At 34.2% G+C, this 23,441-nt stretch overlaps 1 protein-coding gene across 1 annotated transcript in view; it reads right to left on the bottom strand.

Moving 5' to 3' along the window:
* The window catches only part of Hr4 (nuclear hormone receptor 4), a 28,612-nt gene extending 5,653 nt beyond the window's left edge, over positions 1-22,959 (bottom strand). The window contains exons 1-4 of the mRNA XM_085946320.1: positions 22,792-22,959; positions 16,884-17,996; positions 15,869-16,509; positions 11,031-11,223 (exon numbers count right to left, since the gene is read on the bottom strand). Of these exons, the coding sequence (XP_085802446.1) occupies positions 11,031-11,223; positions 15,869-16,509; positions 16,884-17,937 (1,888 nt within the window). The 5' untranslated portion in view covers positions 17,938-17,996; positions 22,792-22,959. The remainder of the gene's footprint in view (positions 1-11,030; positions 11,224-15,868; positions 16,510-16,883; positions 17,997-22,791) is intronic.
* Between the last annotated feature and the right edge of the window lie 482 nt (positions 22,960-23,441).

The raw sequence follows: 23,441 nt of genomic DNA, 5'->3' as shown, positions 1-23,441 counted from the left end.
TTTTACGTTTTTTAAGGGACTGAAAAAAAAACCTAATTGGAGGGGAAATGTAAAAAGGGGGTATTGAAAAAAGAACGTTTAAATTTTATGTTTCTAAAAAAATAACGTTTTATTAAAAAACAAAATTCAATTTAAATTTTTTATTTAAAAAATCATGTATATTAGTTTGTTGCATTTTATGAAATAAATAAACCGCGAACTTGTAACTTGTAAGACTGACGACAGAATAATCATAATGACAGACGGAGTGTCTATAAAACACAAACACGATGCCAAAAGAAAAGATGGCGACCAATGGACCAATCACCTTGTTATGCGCCGAACTCGGGCCAATCACAGCGTCGCTCGCCGACCAATCACCGTGCACCGTTCTAAAGACACGGAGTTTTCCCTCCAAACACTTTACGCCGTTCGAATGTCACGAACCAATCATTGTCAAGCGCGCGTAACTCGCATATTTTGAATATTTCCGACGTAAATCGCGGGAAAGAAAAACGTAAATGCGGGTATTAAATGTACTGAAATACATCGGGACTGAAAAAATTACACGCAATTGCCGGGAAACGTGAATTCCGGGCACGTAAAAACGAGGTTATACTGTAGTTTGGTGCATGGACTGATTCTAACTTTTTTAAATTGCCGCTTGTACTCGTTCAATACTCAGCATCCCCAATTAACCATTTAAATTTAAACGCTACATCGCATATCTATGTGCACATTTACAATAATAATAATAATATTGAACAAATGTAATTTTTAAAAAGTCAGATAATGTAAATAGTTAGTCAAATAAATAAATATATAATGGAAGGAAAATTTAACAATTTGTAAAATTTATTTTTTTACCACGTTTTTCTTAGCTCGTATTCTTGTTTGTCCGGTGGTTGTTTATCCAGTACAAATCTTGCAATCGATTTTTAACTAACTTAGACTACTAGACATTTGAAACTTTTAGAATATATCAGAACACGATGCCAATGCATTCTTTTAATACTTTTAGCCATCTTTAAGTAGAATTGAAGTCATTTTCAGTTAATTCTGTTTTGTATGAAAAGTTATTTTGGAAGAAATCCGTAATCCAATCCACTATTATTGGTTGTTAAAGCCGCGTTGACACGGTCCAAGTACGATCCAAGTACACTTGGATCGAGTGCCATCCAAGTGACAGCTTCATACTAATTATTCCTATCCAAGCTAACTTGGATGAGTAGGACGCGGTCCAAGTAGCTTGGATAGGAATAATTAGTATGAAGATGTCTCATACGAGTACACTTGGATGGCACTCGGTCCAAGTGCACTTGGATCGTACTTGGACCGTGTCAACGCGGCTTAAGGGGGTGGTCCTAGCAACTAAATTATTAATATATACGTGCGTTACTATGGAAATCAAAATAACATTTTAGTATTCTATATTTGTTTGTTGCAAAATAGCAAAAAAATGATTTGTTGACAATTGCCTTATTTGTCGTAAATTATTAATACTTTTATAATTATTAAAATTTATAAACGTGGTAAGTATATAAAAAGTTCTTTTTATCTTATTATGTTATATTTCAAGTACCCACTATTTACTTTACTAGCCGTACTAAGCCATCACTTATTATTTGGCATCTAAAAATAATATAATATATCCATTATATAAAAAAAACTATGGTTTCGTGGCACTGCCGACCGACACAATGATAAAAAAATATTGTATAGGCGTGCGGTAATAGAAACAGCGCAACGTTGGCATGTTATATTTTTCATTTCGTTTGAATGCGATTGGAGGGAGTATTGTTGAGTTAGTATTGGTACCTACTCGCGGAGTAGTAAAGTATGTTCAGTAGGTCAATCGCGCGGAGCAACGACCGCGCGCAGCCGTTGACCTCGGACCGCTGAACACACACAAGCATGCAAATCACTCACACAGTCACGGTTACTGACAGGGCTGCCACTCGTTATTATTACGTCACAGAAACACAGTGTTCCATAGTAACATTATAACACGAAAGAAAGGTTTCAGCATTCGTAATATCGTATTCAAATTATTGGACAAGAATTATGTATCAGTAGTTTCCTGGGAATTTAAATTGATACAACATTATGGTACCTACTTGTTAAGTGCGACATAAAATAGTTTCAATAAAACTTGGGTATTTACAATATCTCTTGTAAATTTGTATATAAGTACTTCGGTACGTAGGTGCTCAAATTTGTTATTTAAAAGGTAACATCCGATAAAATTGAAAGATTACTAACGGCCTATAGGTATGTAATTAATATTGTGGGACTGTTGAAATAAGTTGTTTCAACAACGTTACCTATATCATCCAACACGATAAATAATCTCGCACCTACTTATTGGTTTTATATTATTTCGATTATCAATGATGATTATGAGTGAAATTATCCAACCCTGAAAACACAAGCAAACTTCAAAACCAACACTTTCGCGCGCATTGCACCGCGCCATTTGCAGCGGCCGCCTCGCTATTTATAATGTTGCCTTGTCGCATGCATTTACATGTGTGGGTATTTATCTATTATCTATCTCCATAGAAAATAAAATATTCGTCTATGATGATATTTGTGACAAATGCACATTTTTTAAATCGTACTCATTGCATTTAGCGAATTGGTGAACTTCAGGATACTTGAGGCAATTTATTGATAAATTACAAGTGTTTTAATCAATAAGTACTTATCTAAAAACATTAAAAAGATTTTTTTTCAATTTCCTGCTAGGCACCTCTGGTAGGCTGAGCATAATATTATAATGTTTCACAATTACCCAAATCAAGCGAATATGCGCGCCATTGTGAAGGGCGACATTGGCCGGCAAATGTTTACAGTCTATCAACAGTGTCGGTATTTCCACACATCAAAAAGCGCCAACATTCGTTTGACTTGGACCATTGTGAAGCATAAGGTTCCACACTTTGGGCAGAAAACCAAAAATAATGGGACTGTGTGAATCTATATAGATTTTGGGCGATACAACAGACGAGATGTAAACACTGTCGGCGATAGCAACCATAGACAATACATGAATTAGCATATATATATTAATATAATATATATAAATTGTTTCAAGTATAGTTTACATTCTATATACATTAATTAACTAGAATTCTTTGCTCTTTATGCAAAAACTACGATTTACATTCAGTATTGATGATAAAATATATTTAATTTATAAATAATATATCACTTTTCATATTTAGCGATAGTTAAAAAATAATGAAAATAATATAATAAAAAGGTATGTTTGCGGAAAATTCTTAGTACGCAGGTATTTATGAAACGTATTGACGTGATCATAGAATACCGTTGAGCCGAATGTTCGAAAACGCATGCAACGTCATCCGTTCAAGATTAATTAGCACATTTCTGGGAAAGAGTGGGTAAATATTGAAATATTAGACAGATAATATATTTATATCTAGTTAATGTACATTGTATGATCACATAACATTATTCTCCAAATACAATAATATCAAATAAAAAAGTGCCTCTAAAAGTTGTCATTCTTTTGTAGCAAGGATTTCTTTATGGCAATTAGTACCTGGTACGACATAATATAATATTATGACGTATTACCATATTACATAATTTATTATTATTATTATTGTATTACATATATTACCGTATTGTCATATTATTACTTATTAGTGATAACACTGATAACGAAAAAGTATTGGCGTTCACAAAAATTTTGTTATTTAATAAACTATTATTTTTTAATAATAGTGGACATGACAACACCAGGTAACGGTGACAATTTATTGTATGTAAGTAGTAAGTACATATACCTATGTTCCTTTGTACATAATTTCGCAATGGATCTCAAAAATCTCAAGTAGGTAGATATTTGGATTTGTGATAAAAGAAATATGTGAATGAATAGATTGTTTCGATTCGTAGATGTTCATATTGTATCAGTGGCGTAACCAAACGAGGTGTGATGTTTAGACATGTCATTGTGCATAACCTGTCGCGGTTTTGAGTACGCGGACGCACCTAAGGTTTTTTTTTAATAATTTGGGCTGTGAACAATATATATCTTTTAAGATTTGTATACTTTTTGGGGAAGCGATCACCTCCTTTGTTTCATAGAAAAGCCCCGGCGCGCACACCCCTAATTAAAAAAAAAGGTTTTATGATGTGTCGTAAAAAATCGAAGCGAGGGCAATTAAATGTGGTTTCGCTGATCAGTGTTAACTGATTGTCATTCCTTGCTAGTATTGTGAATTTTACGATAACGATTGTCATGCATTGTCTGGTTACTGTTGATAGCCATTGACTCTTCCCCGACCAAAGCTACAAAATGCATTCATACGTAGTATGTTTTTACAACGTATTTGTTGTTCTTAATTAAAAATAATATTAATTATTAAATAAATTTATATTTTTTTTCGACCATGTCCGATCCATAGTAGGATCATAATATGGGCCTCCACAGAGTAGAGGTTTGTATTAACAGATTTTTTGTTTTTTTTTTACGAGAAATGGATGTCAGCCACTTGCTCAACCTATTATGTCCATACCCTGACTCACACACAAATTTAAAAACAATATGTGTACTTGCCAGACCCAGGATTCGAACCTGAGACCCACGGCGTGATAGTCCAACGCTTAAGCCGCGCGGCCACCGTGGGTGTCAAATTATATTAATAATTATTAGTTGTTAAACATAGTTTAAAAAAAAACACATCCCCTTCAAAAATACTTGGTTACGCCACTGTTATAATATGTGCATTTTGTAGTAGATTCTCGTTTACTAGTTATTAGCGCCATAATATTTTAGTGGCGTAGCGCATGCCTACAATCTTTCGCCGGGATGTCTTCAATCCACACTTCGCCGACATAAAAACACAATTAGATTAATGATGTGCACAGAAAACTACGTGGTTCTATGATTCCTACGTTTGGTTCTTGACGCGTTTATTCCCTGGAAATGTTTCAACGAAATCGCCAAAAAACCCGTGATTAATGTCTTTCATTTAAAGAAGGTAATCGGTATATAATTTTTGAGGTTTTCACGGTTGTTTTTTTATCGTAGTAGATTTTTGGGTTTCCACCGTGTGTCCATCTTCCTTCTTTACTCGATGTTTCGGGCCCGTTGCAGAGGCCATTATAGCATCTCTTGATAATGGCCTCTGCAACGAGCCCGAAACGTCGAGTAAAGAAGGAAGAAGGATACACGGTGGAAACCCAAAAATCTACTACGATAAGGTAATCGGTGTTTAAAATTTTGTCAACATGACATGATGTAGGTTGATAACTAATATTATTGATAGTAGTGTCTTTGATGTAAATTATTTTTTTAATTAAAAATTTTTTTGATTTTTTATAATTGATACACCTTTGATTTGGTATTAAAAAATTCAAGTGCTGAGTATTAAACAAATACAGGTGCACTGATGATCAATTAGTTGAGTAAAAGTTTAATATGCGAGTGTAAACTTACAACAATTATTTTCAATGAGTTAAAAAAAAGTACATGGGAGCACATCGGGTGAACGAAGTACCTAACCTTATCTTTAAAAAAACTCATAAAATAGCGTCCACCTAAATACTTAAAGTGGAATAATATATCAATATCCAAAGAGATTTGATTGAACTGTTTTATTGCTATCCTAATTGGGATTACCAATGGCAAGTTAGTTATGCACCTTGTGAGAACAAACAACGGATGCTCCCGATTTCTAAGATAATTATCAGCGACACACACGTCTACCAAGAATGGCAGAGTTTCCATTACACCGCGTATAAATCGGAAAAATACGTGGCTAAAGATAAATCTCTTTGAAACTTTAAACTACAGTATGTAAGCATACCTAAGAGAAAGTGGTTGGATTGAGCAACGGATAATATCCATACAGCCTAAAGTGACTATAAATAAAGCCTTCTTCTCAAATGCCCCGTATAATATCTCATTATGTTTATTAATGTTGCTAATGTTTAAAAGAAGACAGTTAAGCCAAAACATTCAATTAGATACTTTGCTTGTACCTACATTAATAATAAAATTGTATAAGCATGCATTTATAAGTCCATGGAATGTAATCCAGTATTAGGAATAAAATGTTTAAAATTTTCATTCAAAGTAGTAACATGTTTGAATCTTGTTTCACCCATAATACCTATGTATTTGACGATGCGAAAACTTAAGACGATACTTCAGTGAAACGGCAAATAATTTTTAACTATAGGCGCGACGAAATTTTGGACTCGCTGGCAATCGGAGAGTGAACGTCGAGGTGTGAATACGTCAATTTGTTTCGTGATGGCGACGGGGGTATTAATTCTCAAATCGTGTAAAGATGACTAAAAACGTTACCCATTTACTTGAAAAAGAAAACATGTCAATGAATATATTATTATTGTTACTAATAGAACAATAAACAGAACATTAGATAGACGCATGTTGGATTTATATGACAAATTATATTTCGTTCGGCATGCATCATTTGCACCTGCGACCCGCAATCCGCGCATCGCCTAGCCACGATCTTTTTAGACCATGCCTCAACTGAGGTATAGCCTTAACTCAATTTTTACATACATTATGTCACCATACTTTTTTTAAATCCTCAGCACCTCAGCAACAAATCATTACCTACTAATACCTATATAAAATAGAAATATTATGTGTCTTCGAAATCCAATATTTCCCTCACCCTCCCGATGACAGGAATGCATTCACAGAAAATGGTGTATGAGTAAGAGTGGCAATCATTTCGCGCAGCCTTGATGCGAAGCATGCGGTTACGTAAGCCCACACTTCTACGTCTCAGCCGGTGTTTTTCTGCTATACTTAACTAACTTTTGTAAGCATATACTGCGAAAAATATTGCGAGAGGTTTTATTAAAATATTACGCGAGACAGCAAGGCATCATAATATAATAATTATAATACAAGGAAAAGTTCCTATTTCGCAGCCATCAAAATCGAAATGTACTTACATAGGTAATTTTGTTTGAAAATAAATAATTTAAGAAGATTTGTTGTGTTATTATTACATAACTTGACAATGAAGCACACATTGAGAGAAATATATTATTTTTACATTTATTATTGGAAGGGTATTTCCACGGTCACCTCTAATACAGGCTATATATTTACAAACTTCCGTAGTTCTATTTCGTAGCTGTTGAAATTTTGATTTGAAAAAAAAAACTCATAATAACAATTAAATTTGATGGTAAGTCTCAGTTGTATCCAAATTATTAATAATTTAAATTCTACAAAACATGACGTGTTATAAATTATTATGGAACTTTTAAAATAAGTAAGTAGATATGTTTTAATTTAAAGTGTCTAATAGAAAATAGAGAAAAGTAATAATTTATATTAAAAAAAAACTAGCGGACTTCAGTGGCGGCTTGAAACGCTTTGGGGCGACAGGCACAAATTGATCTTGAGACCACATTAATTATACTAAATACGACCACTACGGGAGACGTACCGACATACAATCGGGGGTGGACAAAAACTGACGATTGACGATCAGAGTTAAAATGGTTTTAATAAAAGTAAAACATTTACAAGCAAACTTATACAAACACGCACATTCAATTGGCATTTTCAAGCTTTCTTGAGATTAATTTTATTATTTATTATGATACTGAATAACAGGAGAGAAGCTGGTTCAACGGAATGTTGAACCTGGAGAAGTCTGGTGCCGTGAATTATTAACATCTAGGATGAGAGACTTCAATCTCGTACCCAATGCTAAAGATCCCAGACGCCTAACCAGGTCGCAAATAAATACATTGTATCCCTAACCCTAATATTATGCTATGGACATGTCGATATACATACATTATAGCATGCAGGCGTATGGACTAAAAAATTTTTTATCCACTGAGTATGTTGTTGACACCTGCGTCTTATCATAAGGATGTGGGGGCCATGATTAAAATTCACCTCACTAATTTTAGGATTACAAATAAAAGCAATCATAATGACACATAAAACAAGTTTGAGATTTGAGAGACTAGTCTCTTCAAGTCTCAGACGTATGATTTTCAAATTAATTGAACTATATTTCCCGCTGTATACCTACCCACTTATACCGAATCGAATAGCTATTAACAAAAACGAAGTGTGCAACAATGTTAAGATTTAGCAATGCAAAAAGTACCTAGTTGCGAGCGGCGCTGTGTGAAAAGTCACACGGACATTTTTGTAATTTTCGACTCATGAAAACATGTTTCTCAATGAATGTCAAGTCGCAGTATCGGGGAAACGTAGGTCATACGTATACACTACGTTGGGAAATTGATTAAATGTAGTAAGTTGTACCCAGGTACATTGGGACATACGCAGATTATATTGATTGAGTGAACCTATATGAGAACCGAAAAATATGATAATCTCAAGAGTTATAGAGTTCAAAATGTTAATCAGTTATATTTGCAATAAGTAAGTTAGATTTGTAAAGCAACCTAACCATGATTTAAATGGTGACCTAAAATTGCAAAATTTAAACACGTGAATAGGTTGATGTGTGTTGTCAACAATAAACATACTATTAGTTATATGCAGTGGTGGTGACCTATTATAAAAAAACTAACATTCAAATTTAAATTTTCCCGCGAGTTAAAGAATATTATGATCATAATATTATTACACGTAAATAATTACAAGATAAAAAGAACTTTTTATATACCACGTTTTTAAATTTCCTGTTGAATCATATAAACTTGACGATTCTATGTATTAATAAATATAGCATACTGAAATGTCATTTTGACATTTCTTATTGATTTCCATAGTAACTCACGTATATATTAATAATTTAGTTGCTAGGACCCACTTAGCAACCAATAATAGTGAGTAGTAAATATTACTTTTAACGATTTTTTTTCGAAACATACAAAACAGAATTAACTGAAAATGAATTCAATTTTGCTTAACGATGGCCAAAAGTATTAAAAAATGCATTCCCGTCGTGTTCTGATATATTCTAAAAGTTTCAAATGTCTAGCTAGTCGGGAATAACTTAAAAATCTTGGAAAAACAAGAAAAAATCCTTACGGGACAAACAAGAATACGAGCTAATAATAAGCACTCCGTACATTCCTACTTCTTGTGAACGAGAAGAAATGGTATCTGCACAGTGCACACTACTCTCACCGTGGTACCACTAGAATCTATTTTTTTTTAAATACAACAGAGGAATGCAGTCCAGTGAATATAATCACAATTAATATAATCATTAGATGAAACTTAACTAAACTTACACAAATAAGTAGGTAGGTAAATGCACAGTACATACCTATTGTAATTATTGTTATTTATGCAGTGTTAAGCACGTCCGCATCACTACGAGCCACAACGACGGCGTCGCGGTCGTGAGCACTTTCTACGGTGACGTCACGGGGCAGGTTGCGCAAACAAAAATGGCCGCCTCACACAACCATAACGTAACATTTTGCACTTCCTAACGGCACGACCATGCCTCTGATTTGTATGCAGCCAACTTGGCGGATTTGATTTTCATTTTCTACAAGTGCCTGCCTATTTATACCTAATAAATAGTATTATATAGGTGTCACCTTTTAACGTGATAAACATCTTATTGATTGTTAAAATATTATGCAAAATATGTTTATAATATAGCAGAGCTACTAATCCACAATATATCGCACCAAACTATTTCTTCGGCCGCTCGCAATGATCCAATTATTTAATAATCTTAAGTAGATAATATTATAGCAAATAGTGGGTAAATATGTATTTTTCAAACAGAATCCCTACAAGCAAAAGTCACCGCACGCCACTGGTAAGTACCTACCCACCTCAAACATTACAAACGGGTAGATCGCGTGTTCCACGAACATCGCGAATTTTTGAATATCTCAATATTATACGGCCATCTCTTTCTGGTAAGACATCTCACGGTGAACTGTGATACAACGAAATGCAATACGTACAATTTACATGTACCCATATAAACTACATTCCGTCGAAAGGCTAAACCCGGATCACAATAAATGACTCAAATAGAATGTAGTACACAACTCGATTAAATTAAAAGTTAATAAATCCATTACGTCCAAATAGATTATAGAACAATGTTGAAGAGAGTTCTGAATTACCACACTTAAAAAAAAAAATTAGTGCTCTGACTGGCTCGATTTTGTCATGGGAATATTGGATATAGGTATGTACATAATACATAAAACATACATTCGCTTAAGGTGATGCCTTTACTGAGCCTTTTTTAAAGAGGCACCAAGCGGAAAAATATGAAGCTTGCAATTTGAGAATTTTTTTGATAATTTACATATATATATAAATAAAAAGGATTTCAAGTTACACACATTTATATTTTATAAAAATCGATGTTTTTTAAAATGAATATAAAAAATATTAAAACTATGAATTAGTCAAAAATCTCGATCACAAAAAATTAAAAACCTAATAAACTAAATTTAATAATATATATTACTATAAAATAATATGTAATAATATCGTGGGATCCTGCACCAAATTCACATTTTATAACACTTTTCTTAAATTGTATAAATCTTCTTTGACTTAAAATATTTTCTTTTTCTTTTTAATGTTTTCAGATACATATATATTAATTAATACAGTTGAAATTGTAAATTATTAAAAAATGTCTCAAATTGCAAGCTTCGTATTTTTCCGCTAGGTGTTTCTTTAAAAAAGGCTCAGTAAAGGCATCACTTTAACAACTCAAAATATCTCTACGACAATAGTATTGAGTTATTGACGATAACTGTATGGTTATACCCGAGGCCGATTATAGTCAGGCCGGAGCACTGAATTGTGAGATACGATGGTAGTGCTAGTTATTTATTATCTTCGAATGCAATGCGGTAACATGTTCGCAGTACCTAAATGATGATTTTCGATTACATATTATTATAATGACGTACTAAAAAACATAATTTTCTAAAAACAGTTATAAATAAGAATAAACAACAACTACGATGCAAATAAAATTGACAGCTTCTTGCCCCGGCCTGAATATAGTCTGCCTCAGGTTAAAATGTATGAACGAACTCACCGTTGTTGAGGAGAATGTAGACCTTTAGACAGACGTATTCCTCCATCCGAAGTTTGATCCGTCTGAACATGATGGTGATCTGCGTCATTCTCTCGACGACCAGCCCTACGTCGAGTCGGAGCTGCTCCATCGTGATTGGACGCCCCATCAGCGTCGTCAGGCAGGTTTGGAGTGTTCGAAGGTTCGCGTTCACCTATTAAATAAAGAATCAACATGTAAACTTTGCACCAAGACGTCATGGTAAACATGAAGACAATAAACGAACATCTAAATAATAACATATTATAAGATAAGTATGTATGTATGAACTACCTTTACAAAATAATGTTTAAACTTAATTTTATAATCGTCCTCTTGTTGGTGATTTTCAAAAGCTTTACTAAACACAATATTATAGTTTTGTATATTAGACCCTTTAAGTTTTATATAACCATGTTCCAATCAACATAATATAACATAGTTATCTACCATACAATTTGGTAGGTTTTCCTATGACTCGTTTGGTTAAAGCCGTTTTCTTTTTAATTTATATGGACAAGCTCTATTCACGGGAATGGGACAACTAGACGCAAGGACAATTGGACGCCGCACTGTCGTAGACACGTAAACAGAACGTAGACGATGACTTTTTATCAGTTCCTATCTACTACTTAGTAGTTTTAATTCATTTTACTCCTAACACGATGTTTTTTTTATTGCGGATTGAGAATTACCATGCCTAAGGCTTTATATAAAAATAAAAAAATCTTTTTTTGTTGGAACTTAAACATATGCACGATTAAATCATTATTTACGTGTGCATATTTAAATCCTCGCCAACTATTAAATCATAATATAATAATTTAAATATAAATAATATTAAATATTTTTTTAAAGTACGTAGGTATAAGTATCTAACGTCTATTTATTTTCGAATTGTGTGGCGTCCAGTTGTCCGGGCGCCAAATCGTCCTAGACCCCTATTAACCACCAAAGTGACAAAATAAAAACGAATATGACGTATTGACGTCTAAATTACGTAGAAGCAGAACATCATAATTTGTAACAAGTTGTAAATAGAAAAAGCTGTTACGTCTATAAGCTGACGTTATGCTCATACGTCTACGAGATATACTCACATAGATCAATGATCAATCAGAGAGATAATCGGTTTCATTCAAAACTAATTACGTTTAATATTAGACAAAAGTATAGCATTTATATTCACGTTTCTTCGTACATAGCAATGAAGGGTAGGTAGGTAAATATAACTTTATTACGCCGTACATTATAACAAAATATGTGCGTAAAGCCTTGAGATATTAATTTTGACGTGTTCATGGCAACCTACTGCATGGCAAACATTCGTTTAACGTTGATACGCTGCCGAATATGTAGTCAAAGTAAGGAAAGTTAATGGCGACAGACTTACCATACGGTAGCCACTGAGCACCTATAAGATTTCATATACCTACATCAGAAGAAAAACGATATATGTACCTATACACGAAAGGACCTAAAATATACTGTCTTAGCGTAGAAGAGGTAATTAAAAGTTAAGTTAATTAACTCGCTAAGAGATAGTTTAATTTAAACCAGCACCTAGGTCAGGGTTGGTGAACCTTTTTACGTACGCGTGCCAAAAATTCCGAAATAATATTTTTCGACTGTCTGACGTACCAAGATTTCACGGCGAAAAAAAAGTTTTCTAAAAAAACATTTTTCAAAAATTCTATTAAAATAACTTAAAAATTACAATTTATTGAGTTCTTGATATTCGGTCTTTTATCGTATTTCTAGCCGAAGGCATATCTTGTATTCTTTGAATATTTTATTCCTTGGTTTCAAAATTCTCAGAAAGATCGTGGAAGCATTTAAACTAGTCTTCTTTCATATTATATTCTCCATCACTGAACGGATTTCATTTTTTAGAGATTATGGTTAAGGCAAAATAAAAAGCAGTTATTTATTATATTTGAATGACTGCCGATAATTAATTTCATAAGGTTTGTTGATTGAATATTTATTTTTTTAACTGCCCGATCCTAAGGACCGACTTATGCAATTGTATATTTTTACATTAAGCATAATGATGATTCTTGAAAACGATTTGCCTGCTATTTTTTTGCTATTATTAGATATTTGTCATTTATGCATGAATTTGGACGTTTCCATTTGCGCGTCGATTGGTAAACATAATATGAAAAACCAAAGAAAATAGAAATATAAAATAAAATAAAATAAAAACGCACGGCTACGTCGTCATTATTTTTTAATATTATATTAAGTATTTAAGTACTTACTTACTCATATATTTATTTGTAAAACTTTTTTATAAAAAAAAAACAGGTTTTAAATATATATAAATAGTAATTTCTTTTCTCTTCAAAATGAAACGTTCGCGTGCCATGCAAAATCATCTCGCGTGCCATAGGTTCGCCATCCCTGACCTAGGTAAAACAATAAAGTACTACTTTTTCTATGAGATTAAGACATGTACATCAAATGAAGAAATCTTCGAGAAATTGAGTTACTTTTAAATAAATCCACGCCCAGTATACTATTTGGGAGTCATTAAAGACTAAAGATAATCAACAGTTAATTTTCCGCATTTCCAACATGGTGTGTGTTGAAACGGGGGAAGAAAAATAATGGTGTGCATTTTTCCTCTTGAGCCCATAGCAATCTACCCCAACAAATAATCTTCAATCCTAAACCGAGCCCCGGATTACATAAACCAATGGTACCCTGTTATAAACTCGAGTTAACGAGAAGCTAGTCAGGTGCCCTGTGACGTGACAAGCCACCGTGTCGGGGTTGCGGCGGGGGGTATTTACCCCACAGGGTGGTTAGGAGGTGACCCATATAGCTATCGATTGGGGTGACTGCAGGTCATAGTCCTGATGCGACCCTGCGGGGCTTTTTAAAGACGGCGCCGCGCTGGCAATGTTGGGATACATTATGGAAACGTGACTTCGCCGTGGTCGGGATAACGTTAGATTGCGTAATGTAAGTTAACGATTTATTTATTAATCCCTTTGACATATTTACAAAATGTACGGAAAATGTCTTATACATGGAAATTTCAATAAGTGAAGTCATCAATGATTTTTTAAATGTAAACATGTATTATTATGGACGTTGTTATATAAGAAATAAAATGAAAAACAAAGTATCATAATTTCTTACTTAATATGAATATTAGTCAAATGAACTATCAGTTAAATTAACCGGTATTCAATTGAAAACAAATATATCGTATTTCAAACATACACATACCTACTTATATTTTATAGAAAGTTTGTACACAAAAGAGAATACGTAAAAATTTCTTACGTGTATGAACGAATGATAGATGAATAATATTCTTTATCTATCTGAATTCTACTGTTTAAAGTTAAAGCATGACTAAAATAATATGACTATGTACCTATATCAAATTAGTAGATACATCTACATACCTACCAAATAATATGATTGAATACATGCATAACATGTTGATGGATAAATAGTTAGCTCTATATCCATTATAATACTTATATTATATATTATAATAATTATTATAACGTTAAAGGAAAAACGGATAAATTTTATCCGTGGATGGCCTAAGTACAATTATTATGAACAATATTCCACAATCTACACGCGTATTTATATCAGTAATGTTACGTGCTGAATGTATTATATCGATATTGAATTATGATACTAATAATTGTTTCCAGATTATCGTGTTTCAACGAAGAAAGCTCTTGTCATGAGTTGTAAATTTAGTATGTCGTCTTGTTGTTTTGAAAATCCCGTGAAAAGCTGCAAGCGGAAGTGCCGTACATGCCTCGTAGCCTAGCTACAGCGGCGGTAAATATAAATTTAACTGACCTATATTTGGGAATTTCCGGCGGAACACGTGTCAAAATTTCGGTTGCCATTGACGACGGTTCATTCACCAATTTAACAATATAATAATTTACCAATCGACAGCGATTTACGTGTAAAAACGCTCTTTCTATAATATCGACGCTGGAAAACCTCAAACGAGGGACATACCTAAGTGTTTTGTTGCAATAAATGAGGGAGTTTACTTTAAACTGCTTATATTACCACCACATATTTTATGTCTAATTATTACTGAAATTTAGTTATACATAAAATGCCCATCTGCATAATACCTTCATGCTGTAAACATACTGTACGCCCAATTGCGTATTCATAATATATCTACTTGTCTATTTCGCTAATCGATTTTTAAACGATTCGAATATTTCAAATTCTCAAATCATACAAAATTGGACATAACTACCTCTATGGACATAACATACGAAATACTTATATTATACGACTGACACAGCTTTCTTTAAATTTGAAAATATTTTCAAGTAGCTATGAGTAGTGCATGTCAATAGATTTATTTTCATAAACAAACTTTTTTTCATAATTACACGGTGAAGACAGTCTAACAAATATAAATTGATCATAAATTGTCAACGTAAATATTGAAATATAATATCTACAATATTTATTAATTATTAATTCTGAAAAATATTTACGTGTCTTATGTTTTCGTGTTCGAAAATACATCAACAGGTAGACAGCTTTCACAATCAAAACCACAATGGCTAAAAAGGTGAACTATTCGAAAAAAATGTAGGTACCAAAAAATGTACTCGCAAATAAGTTTTTAAAACATTTAAAAAACCTAACTTCCGGAGTATTAGATTCAACTCAGTGTTAAATATAAAATTTCTACTAACTACCAATCAAATTGAATGATATGCCCACTGGAGACCAGCGATTAGATACTTACAATACTAATTATGCATCGGACACAGTTAGTCAAAAATAACAACGAAAGCTTTGCCTACCTCTTGTGCCAGCTCAGACTCCTGGTCCCCGTGCTGTACATGGTGTGAAGGCGCATTCTTTCCGTGCATAGCTTGGTAAGCAGCCGTCGTCAGCACCGAGATCTCGTGCCACTTGTCCATCAACAGTTTCGAATGGATCTTCATCGGTATCTCTAAAATGAACGGCAACTTTTTTGTCCACGCCACCATTTTATGCACAATCGAGTCGCCGATTTTGCACAGCTTGTCACCAATTTCAGACTTATCCTCTAAAAGATCAGGTAGATGTTGTACTGTCGCAATGTCCTCCATTGCGTCGCAGTCTATCAAGGCTTGGATCATCTGCGCTGCTCTTTCCGCTGGAACTGATCTTTCTCTTTCCCATACGTCTCTTTCTCTACTCGACGAAGAACTGACTGCGCTGTCTAATCTTTGTCTTAAGTGGACTATTTCGCTGGGGTTTGTTAGGGCTGTTTTGAGAATTGTTCCGTTGGCGAGTGGTTCGGGCCGGCCGGGTTGCGGTCCCTGCATGTTGGTGCCGAGCGATGCGTTCGCGGCACCGCCCTTCTGCGCTGACTTCTTGTGCTTTTTGTACTTTACTTTGTAGAGGTTATAAACGGCGCCACTGTTTCGACCTCCGGGCATCCGATCTTCTCTGACAGCTGTAATCAATTTTGAAATACCCCATTTAAATTAAACGGTGGAATGACCGACCAGGCTCAAACGGTATAAAATTGTAATGACCACACTGGTCATTGGTTTCATTCTGATACGGCAAAAATTGCATCAAATTCTTGTACATAATGTGACATTATTTACTGTGTTAATATTTAATGAAATGATCGACAAATATAAGCATGAATTGATGTAATAATAAAAAGACTTATATTACGCTTAATGGCTCTATGTATTCTGGTGTATAAAAGTGTTAAACACACATTAATAAATAAAACATAAAAATCATGACACACCTAATGTTATTATGTATCGAAATTAGAGACACGAATAGTCGTTAGAGATGAACTTAATTACTTACCTTGTAATACCATCCCTTGTTCGATGCACTTTTTAAACCGACAGTACTGACATCTATTTCTTTGCGCTTTCGTGATCTCACAAGTCCCGTCAGCCACACACGTATAAACTCGTCTGTTTTGAACAGTTCTTTTAAAGAACCCTTTGCACCCCTCACACGTGATGATGCCGTAATGCAAACCGGTCGCTTTGTCTTCGCAAATCATGCAGATCATCGGCTGGTCGTCTTCGTCGGGCGGAGGGGGCGGTTCGGGGGGAGCGTACACTAAAGATTTCAAAGGCGGCGCCAGACCCCCCAGTTGAGGGCCGGCCGCGTTCGCAGCGCTGAGATTCAAGGCGTGCAACTGCTGCGCGGGAGGAAGTTGGGACAGATCACCCGCCCACAGACGCTCCATGTTCAGAGGCCCGTGCGGGGCTCCCCCGAGTCCCAGAAGAAGATGCGCCGCAGATTCGTCAGCCACGGGAGGCAGCGTCGGCCTGGGACTTCTCGAAGGGCCTCCGGTAGCCGAAGGACTCTCGCACTGTGCGGGGTTTTGTGTCGGAGTCGCTGGAGACCAGAACATCGTTCTCACGCCGCCGGATTCACCCATTATTACCGTTGGGGTGTTTCTCGGCGTTCTCTGTTCGTGCACCATGACTCCGCTCGTTGGGAAATTTCCTCCTATCAGCTCAGGTTTGACCCCGTTGATTCTGCTGGCCTGCATCCACATCTGATGCTGCTGCGCTGATATCGGTAGTATTTGGGGAGGCGGCCCTCTAGGTCTAGGACTGTTCATGTTCATATTCATCGTTTGCATGTTTTGGACCTGCGGCTCTCGTTTCACCTGAAGATTGTTCACGTTGAGAAGTTCTCTGGGGGTGCCTTCGCATTTGATGACGGAACAGGACGCGAGCGATCTTATGACCCCTTGCTGGTGCTGTTGGTGTTGCGGCTGATGGTGCTGCTGGTGTTGGTGCTGCTGCGGTGGCGGGCCGGGTCCGGGAGGCGCCGGCGGCGGGGGGCCCGCTCCGTCGCCCGCCCTGCCTTCGGGAGACCCGCGGCCCTCGTACGCCATCCGCGGCGACAGCGGCACCAGGTCCGGCGAGGAGGTGCTCGTGTCCGCCACCGATTCGCCTGCAGAAAAACAAACATTCGTTACCATCGATAGTAAAAAGTATCACATATATAGAGGTTGAACTATTATAATTCAGGGAATAATACAGACTATTAAAACACTTTATAGAGAGTCCAGAATGTTTTTAGTATGGTTAAATTGGAAACTACTGAAAAAATAATATTTTATACTATATCATTGTCAGCATTAAATCGTTGGTATTAAAAAAACAGCTTGCTTGCTGTAATATTGGTGTCTTGCTTTTAGTAATACTAATGCACCGCGTTTTATCTCACTATCGTCGCTGCCTCCGGTGAGCACTCACAACTCAGATCACAATTAATTGTGAAACTTGTTACAAATGAATCTACAGTGAAATGCAGCTGGAGTGATCATTAGCATTAGTTATCTCTTTTCAACTTTAGTTTATTTATTATTATAGAAGCTCCACTATTGCTGTGAAAATTCAAAACCTAGTAAGTACCAATAATTGGGGGGAAAAGTTCAGAAAAAGCAAAAAAAAATACGTTTATTGTCGAAAATTGCAATACTATTAACACAATGTACCTAACCAATAACGGAAGAAATGTTATATTATATAATGTAACATTTCTTACCGATCTAACAAATGAAAATGATTCGTAATTAAAAAGGTTTTCTCCATCGTCTTTAGTCTCTAGTCACGGCATTATGTAGTACTACCTAGTTAAAGTTTAATAAATATGTGACGCTACTTACATTTTTTATTTTTTATTTATAAATACATCAGCTTCCAAACACATATTATTATTGGGCCTTGCAATTATTGCTATCTGTCGAATAACTACGTTTCGAAATGATAATATTACGCACAATATACTATTTCTTTCAACACTTTCACTGAAACGAGTTTGTTTACTCTATGACAGTGACAGCAGCACACATATTAAAAGTTACGTTATTCAAATTCGTATCTATGGTGATTTTGTTTTAGCCGCTTCCTACAGAATTCTTCATTATTAATCGAATAATATTTTTTGATCGTTTTCAAAATGCATCAATAGCGATGACGTAATTGCCCGAAATAGTGACTCGTAATACTAAAAAATGCTGACAATAAAATTAGACATTATCGAGGGTATACTGACAGAAAGCATTAAGTCATTAAAACAAGTTCTGAGATAATCGCATTAATAGCTTATTTTTTTTTTCAAAGCTTTCTCCCATGTAGAATGTTTTATGTTTTATATATTTTTTTTCTACATTATAAAGAATAACCTTTTTGGCATACAAAACATAAGATTTGATGTTGATAAGTTGTATGGATATTTTTTTTTAAATGTAAATGTGATGTGACCGCTGACATAATGCATTCTGTCAGTAACTATTCGCTAACTTTGACATATTATTAGATAAATGACAATGCATTATTGTTATATTTTTTTATGTTAATGATTAGATTGGTACATAATAATACAAATAAAAATAATATTTTTAATGAAAATAACATTATTTATTTCAAATTAGAGAAATATAGAAAATATACAATGAAATAATAATAAATCACAATAATTTTTAAACAGATTTTTTTAAAATTAAATTATTTACCGTAAACTACAATAACATTTCTCTGAAGGGTGTGCAGATTGGATAGTATGCTACATATTACGACTAGCCTTAATTCTGATTGACATTCTTTGCATTTCCTTGCACTTGCACATTGCACTTATTCATGAAAACAATTAGATTAGTATCAGTATTAATATTTAAAAAAAGAACGTCGTTTTCGGCATCGGAATCATTTATATCGGGCTCCGGAAGTAAGTTAGTAAGTTAATTGTTGAAACCACCAATGAAAAATGTCCAGTATTACACTTTTTTCACACAAATCCTTTTTTTGGCACAACTTGTTTTTAATGGATTTTTATATTACAATTGTGGAATGTTTTCGATTTCTACAAAACAAATTTGGTTGATACGCGAAGCATTTCTAATGTTTAAAACGTTTATTGTTTCGTACACATCACTAAAACTATATTTATATTGAATGGTAAATGGTAAATGGTTTTTCCTTTTCATATTTAAGACATTTCATTTTTAGCCAATTTACGCCAAGTTTTTATTTTTTATTAACTGATTCGATAAAAATTTGAGGTCATAAAAGTCAGTATATTTTAGCTCGCTTGTTTCGTATGGTTTCTTTTTCGAAATGAAACGAGACATTCAAAAATCATTTAGTCATTGGCACAATAAATCGACGCAAACTTTTGCCTGTTTTCTATGGCACTATGCATAGAATCGCATTCCATAGATTCAAGAAAAGAGCAGATACTTGCAAATTTCTATTATAGCCTCCGCATGTATCGGAGAAGAAAGATATTTCAGTTACACTCGATGGAAGCTGCTTGAGATACCACATGAGACAACTTCCTATTTCGCAACTACCTCGCTTTCCATTTATTTCGGTCCAAGCCAAACAAAATCCTTTATTCGGCTTTGGACCTTCGTAAATAGTTAAGTTAAACATATTTAATTTTCTTTTATAATAGAGCAGTGAAACCTCTGTCGATGGTATATGTAACACACTCTGAAGATCGTATGTTACAGTCATGAATAAGGAATCATTATTGGACATATTTCTTTTTCAGAATGACATTCATTTTTCCTTTTCAAATGACTCTGAAAATCCTCTTCCATTATGATGTTGTCTTCGGGGCAACTTACTTTGTATTTATTACAAAATGTGCACTGGTCCTTTTTTGGTTTGAAAAACGATAAATTATAATTTTTGCAGAACACTCTATGATAGGTTTTCTGTGTCAATGGTGATACGCCTTTTTCTGTGCAATAGTCTTTACACAGGTTATACATTTTGCAAATTGTTAATTTACTGTCTAAATATTACCTTATATATATGTCCTTTCTCGTGTAGTGACTCTCCATAAACGGGAAGGATTCTATGTGAGACTTTATATGGATTAAATTCTCATTGCTTGTTTTGTGAATAGGGGGATGTTTACCTCTACGATCGTGTAACGTAAACTGTACTCCCACGTCTTCTTGTCCTTTAAATGCGTGAATTACTGATCTATTTGAAATGTGTAAAGTAACTACTTTAAAAAAAAAATTCAGACTCTGACTTTTTGTCCACTCTTGAAAAAGAAATAACTCTTTAGTTTTGTCTGGATTTCCTTTTTTCATTCCTTGGTTTTCTATCAACGGGAATTTCAATCTCAACATTTTTTAGAATGTAATCTTTTTTGCGATCATAAGAACAACTCCAACACATCTTTAATATATTATGTTTTGCTCTTTGAGACGAAGTCATTCTAATAAATTCTTCAAATGGTTCAATGTATTGTTTCACTAATCACTAAAGACATATGAATTAAAATTGCAAAGGTATGGCCTATGCCCTATGGTGACATCTATTGACAAAATTTGTACTGACAGAATGCATTATGTCACACTTAATGCATATGCCATGTTACAAGTCCCGTATTTTGTACACACAGAACGCATTATAGGTCATATAATGCTTTCTGTCAGTATAAAAAAATAACAATATGACTTAATGCAGTTTCTATTTTCTTACCAGTATATCCTATGACTAAGTGCGTTTTACCAGAACGTAGAGCGTAAAATTCTAAGAATTTTGGCATTTAAAACAGAAAAACAGCAAAAACTCACTTAATGCGTTCTGCAAGTATACCCTCGTTATTTTTCTCGGAAACATTAATTTATACGTATAGTCCTTGAATGAAATAAAATCTTAATATTTTATATTCAGATGCAAATAACATGGAGCGTTTTGTCAACACAAAGGCGGTTTTTTTTAATTCTATCAAAGTTATAATTATTTACATTGAATCCAAATGATAAATAATTGTTATAATAATATCTTTTAAAGATTAACTTCGCATAGAGTTGATTTTAGGGTACAAAACATAATATTATAAAATAGATGGTCCGTGACGTCCCAGCGTTAAGTTAGGTGAGGTGTACCATTTGTAGTTTCAAATCTAAACGTAATATATCTTATTATAAGTAAATTCTTGGCTATCTAAAACGCACAAATGCAATACATTTATTTAAATTTTGACATACACACTGTACATCCATTGACGTTTAGAGCAGTGTTTCTCAACCGGTGTTCCGGAGAAAAATTCTGGTAGGTAGTCCGCTAACTTTTGGCGTTCAAGTACCTATGCTAAAAAATCCAATAAAATCTTCAAAACCCGTGCACCTGCAAGTGGTTGTGCATTGTATTTTTGTTCTTAAAACAAATTAATGGTTTTACGTGACGAAATCAACCGCGATCAGGCGGTATTATCCGTTACTAATAAATAATAATATCTTTTATTTCTGCGTTAGCGGTCCGCAAAATGATTAAAAAGGTTGATAGACACTGGTTTAAAGCACATATAAATGGACAGCACTACTAAAATTCTATTTCTACGCAACCAATTTTCAACGCTTGTATTATCACTATTATGTATTAATTAGTCGCCCCTAAACAACACGTGGCTTGCCTACCCCTACCGGATGGGACTGGATACGGTACGTACACTCAATCAAATAAAACATTCGATAACGTCTGATATATACATTTTATAATTCCCGTCGAACAATTTTCACTGTAGTTATTAAAAAATAATGTAAATATTTTTAATCGAATTTAAGTCGTCGTGGTAGATTATTATTAATAATACACTATCGTACTATAATATCAATCCATCAATAAATCAGTCAAATGAAAACACTTCAACACGTGCGATTTCATGAATACGCGAATCACTCACTCCGAAATAAAGTCTCAATAATTTGAATATTTACATTTTTCCCGCGATTTGGTCGCCCGTCAGACTTGTCCAGAGTATATCCGGAAGTGGGGACACTTCGTCAGTCCGGAGGCGCAATTTACTATTTTCTATGGAAATATGCAATGCGGAAGCAGGTCGAAATGGCGCTGCGATCTTTTCTCGATCACAACAGAACTAGACTGACCGAGCTGGGCCTATTCCAAGAGAAATGTTTTCAATAACAAATTTTTTACGCGTTGTTCTTTGAAACGCAGTTTTAACGTGCTCACGTCGTCTGCTGATATTTTGGCGGGATACGATTGCATAAATTCCTCGCAAACCAATTAAGAATGGACGAACAAATTAAAAGTTTGAATTTTCTACATTATCTACGTGAAATATTCTGCTAAAATAAAAGAAATACATTTAACATTCTAATTGTCTATTTATAAATATTATAAGATAAAGAGGTATAAAAATTATTTGCAATATACCGAAGAAGCATAATTTCATATTATAACAATATTTACACAACCGTTCACGAATCACGACATCAAGATATTATGTTGTATTACAAATAGGTACAATACTTTTCAATCGTTGATAATTCCTTTATTTTTTTAATGATAAATCATTTAGAAGTGAAATGAATATTATGTACCTATACGCGAATTTTTTGACGTA

This window comes from Rhyacophila brunnea, unplaced genomic scaffold (assembly GCF_057557595.1).
Source record: "Rhyacophila brunnea isolate RB1 unplaced genomic scaffold, BYU_Rbru_1.0 scaffold_2, whole genome shotgun sequence".
NCBI classification, from domain to species: Eukaryota; Metazoa; Arthropoda; class Insecta; order Trichoptera; family Rhyacophilidae; genus Rhyacophila; species Rhyacophila brunnea.
Note: the sequence above shows the minus strand (reverse complement) of the source record. Positions and strands in the feature narration are given on the sequence as shown.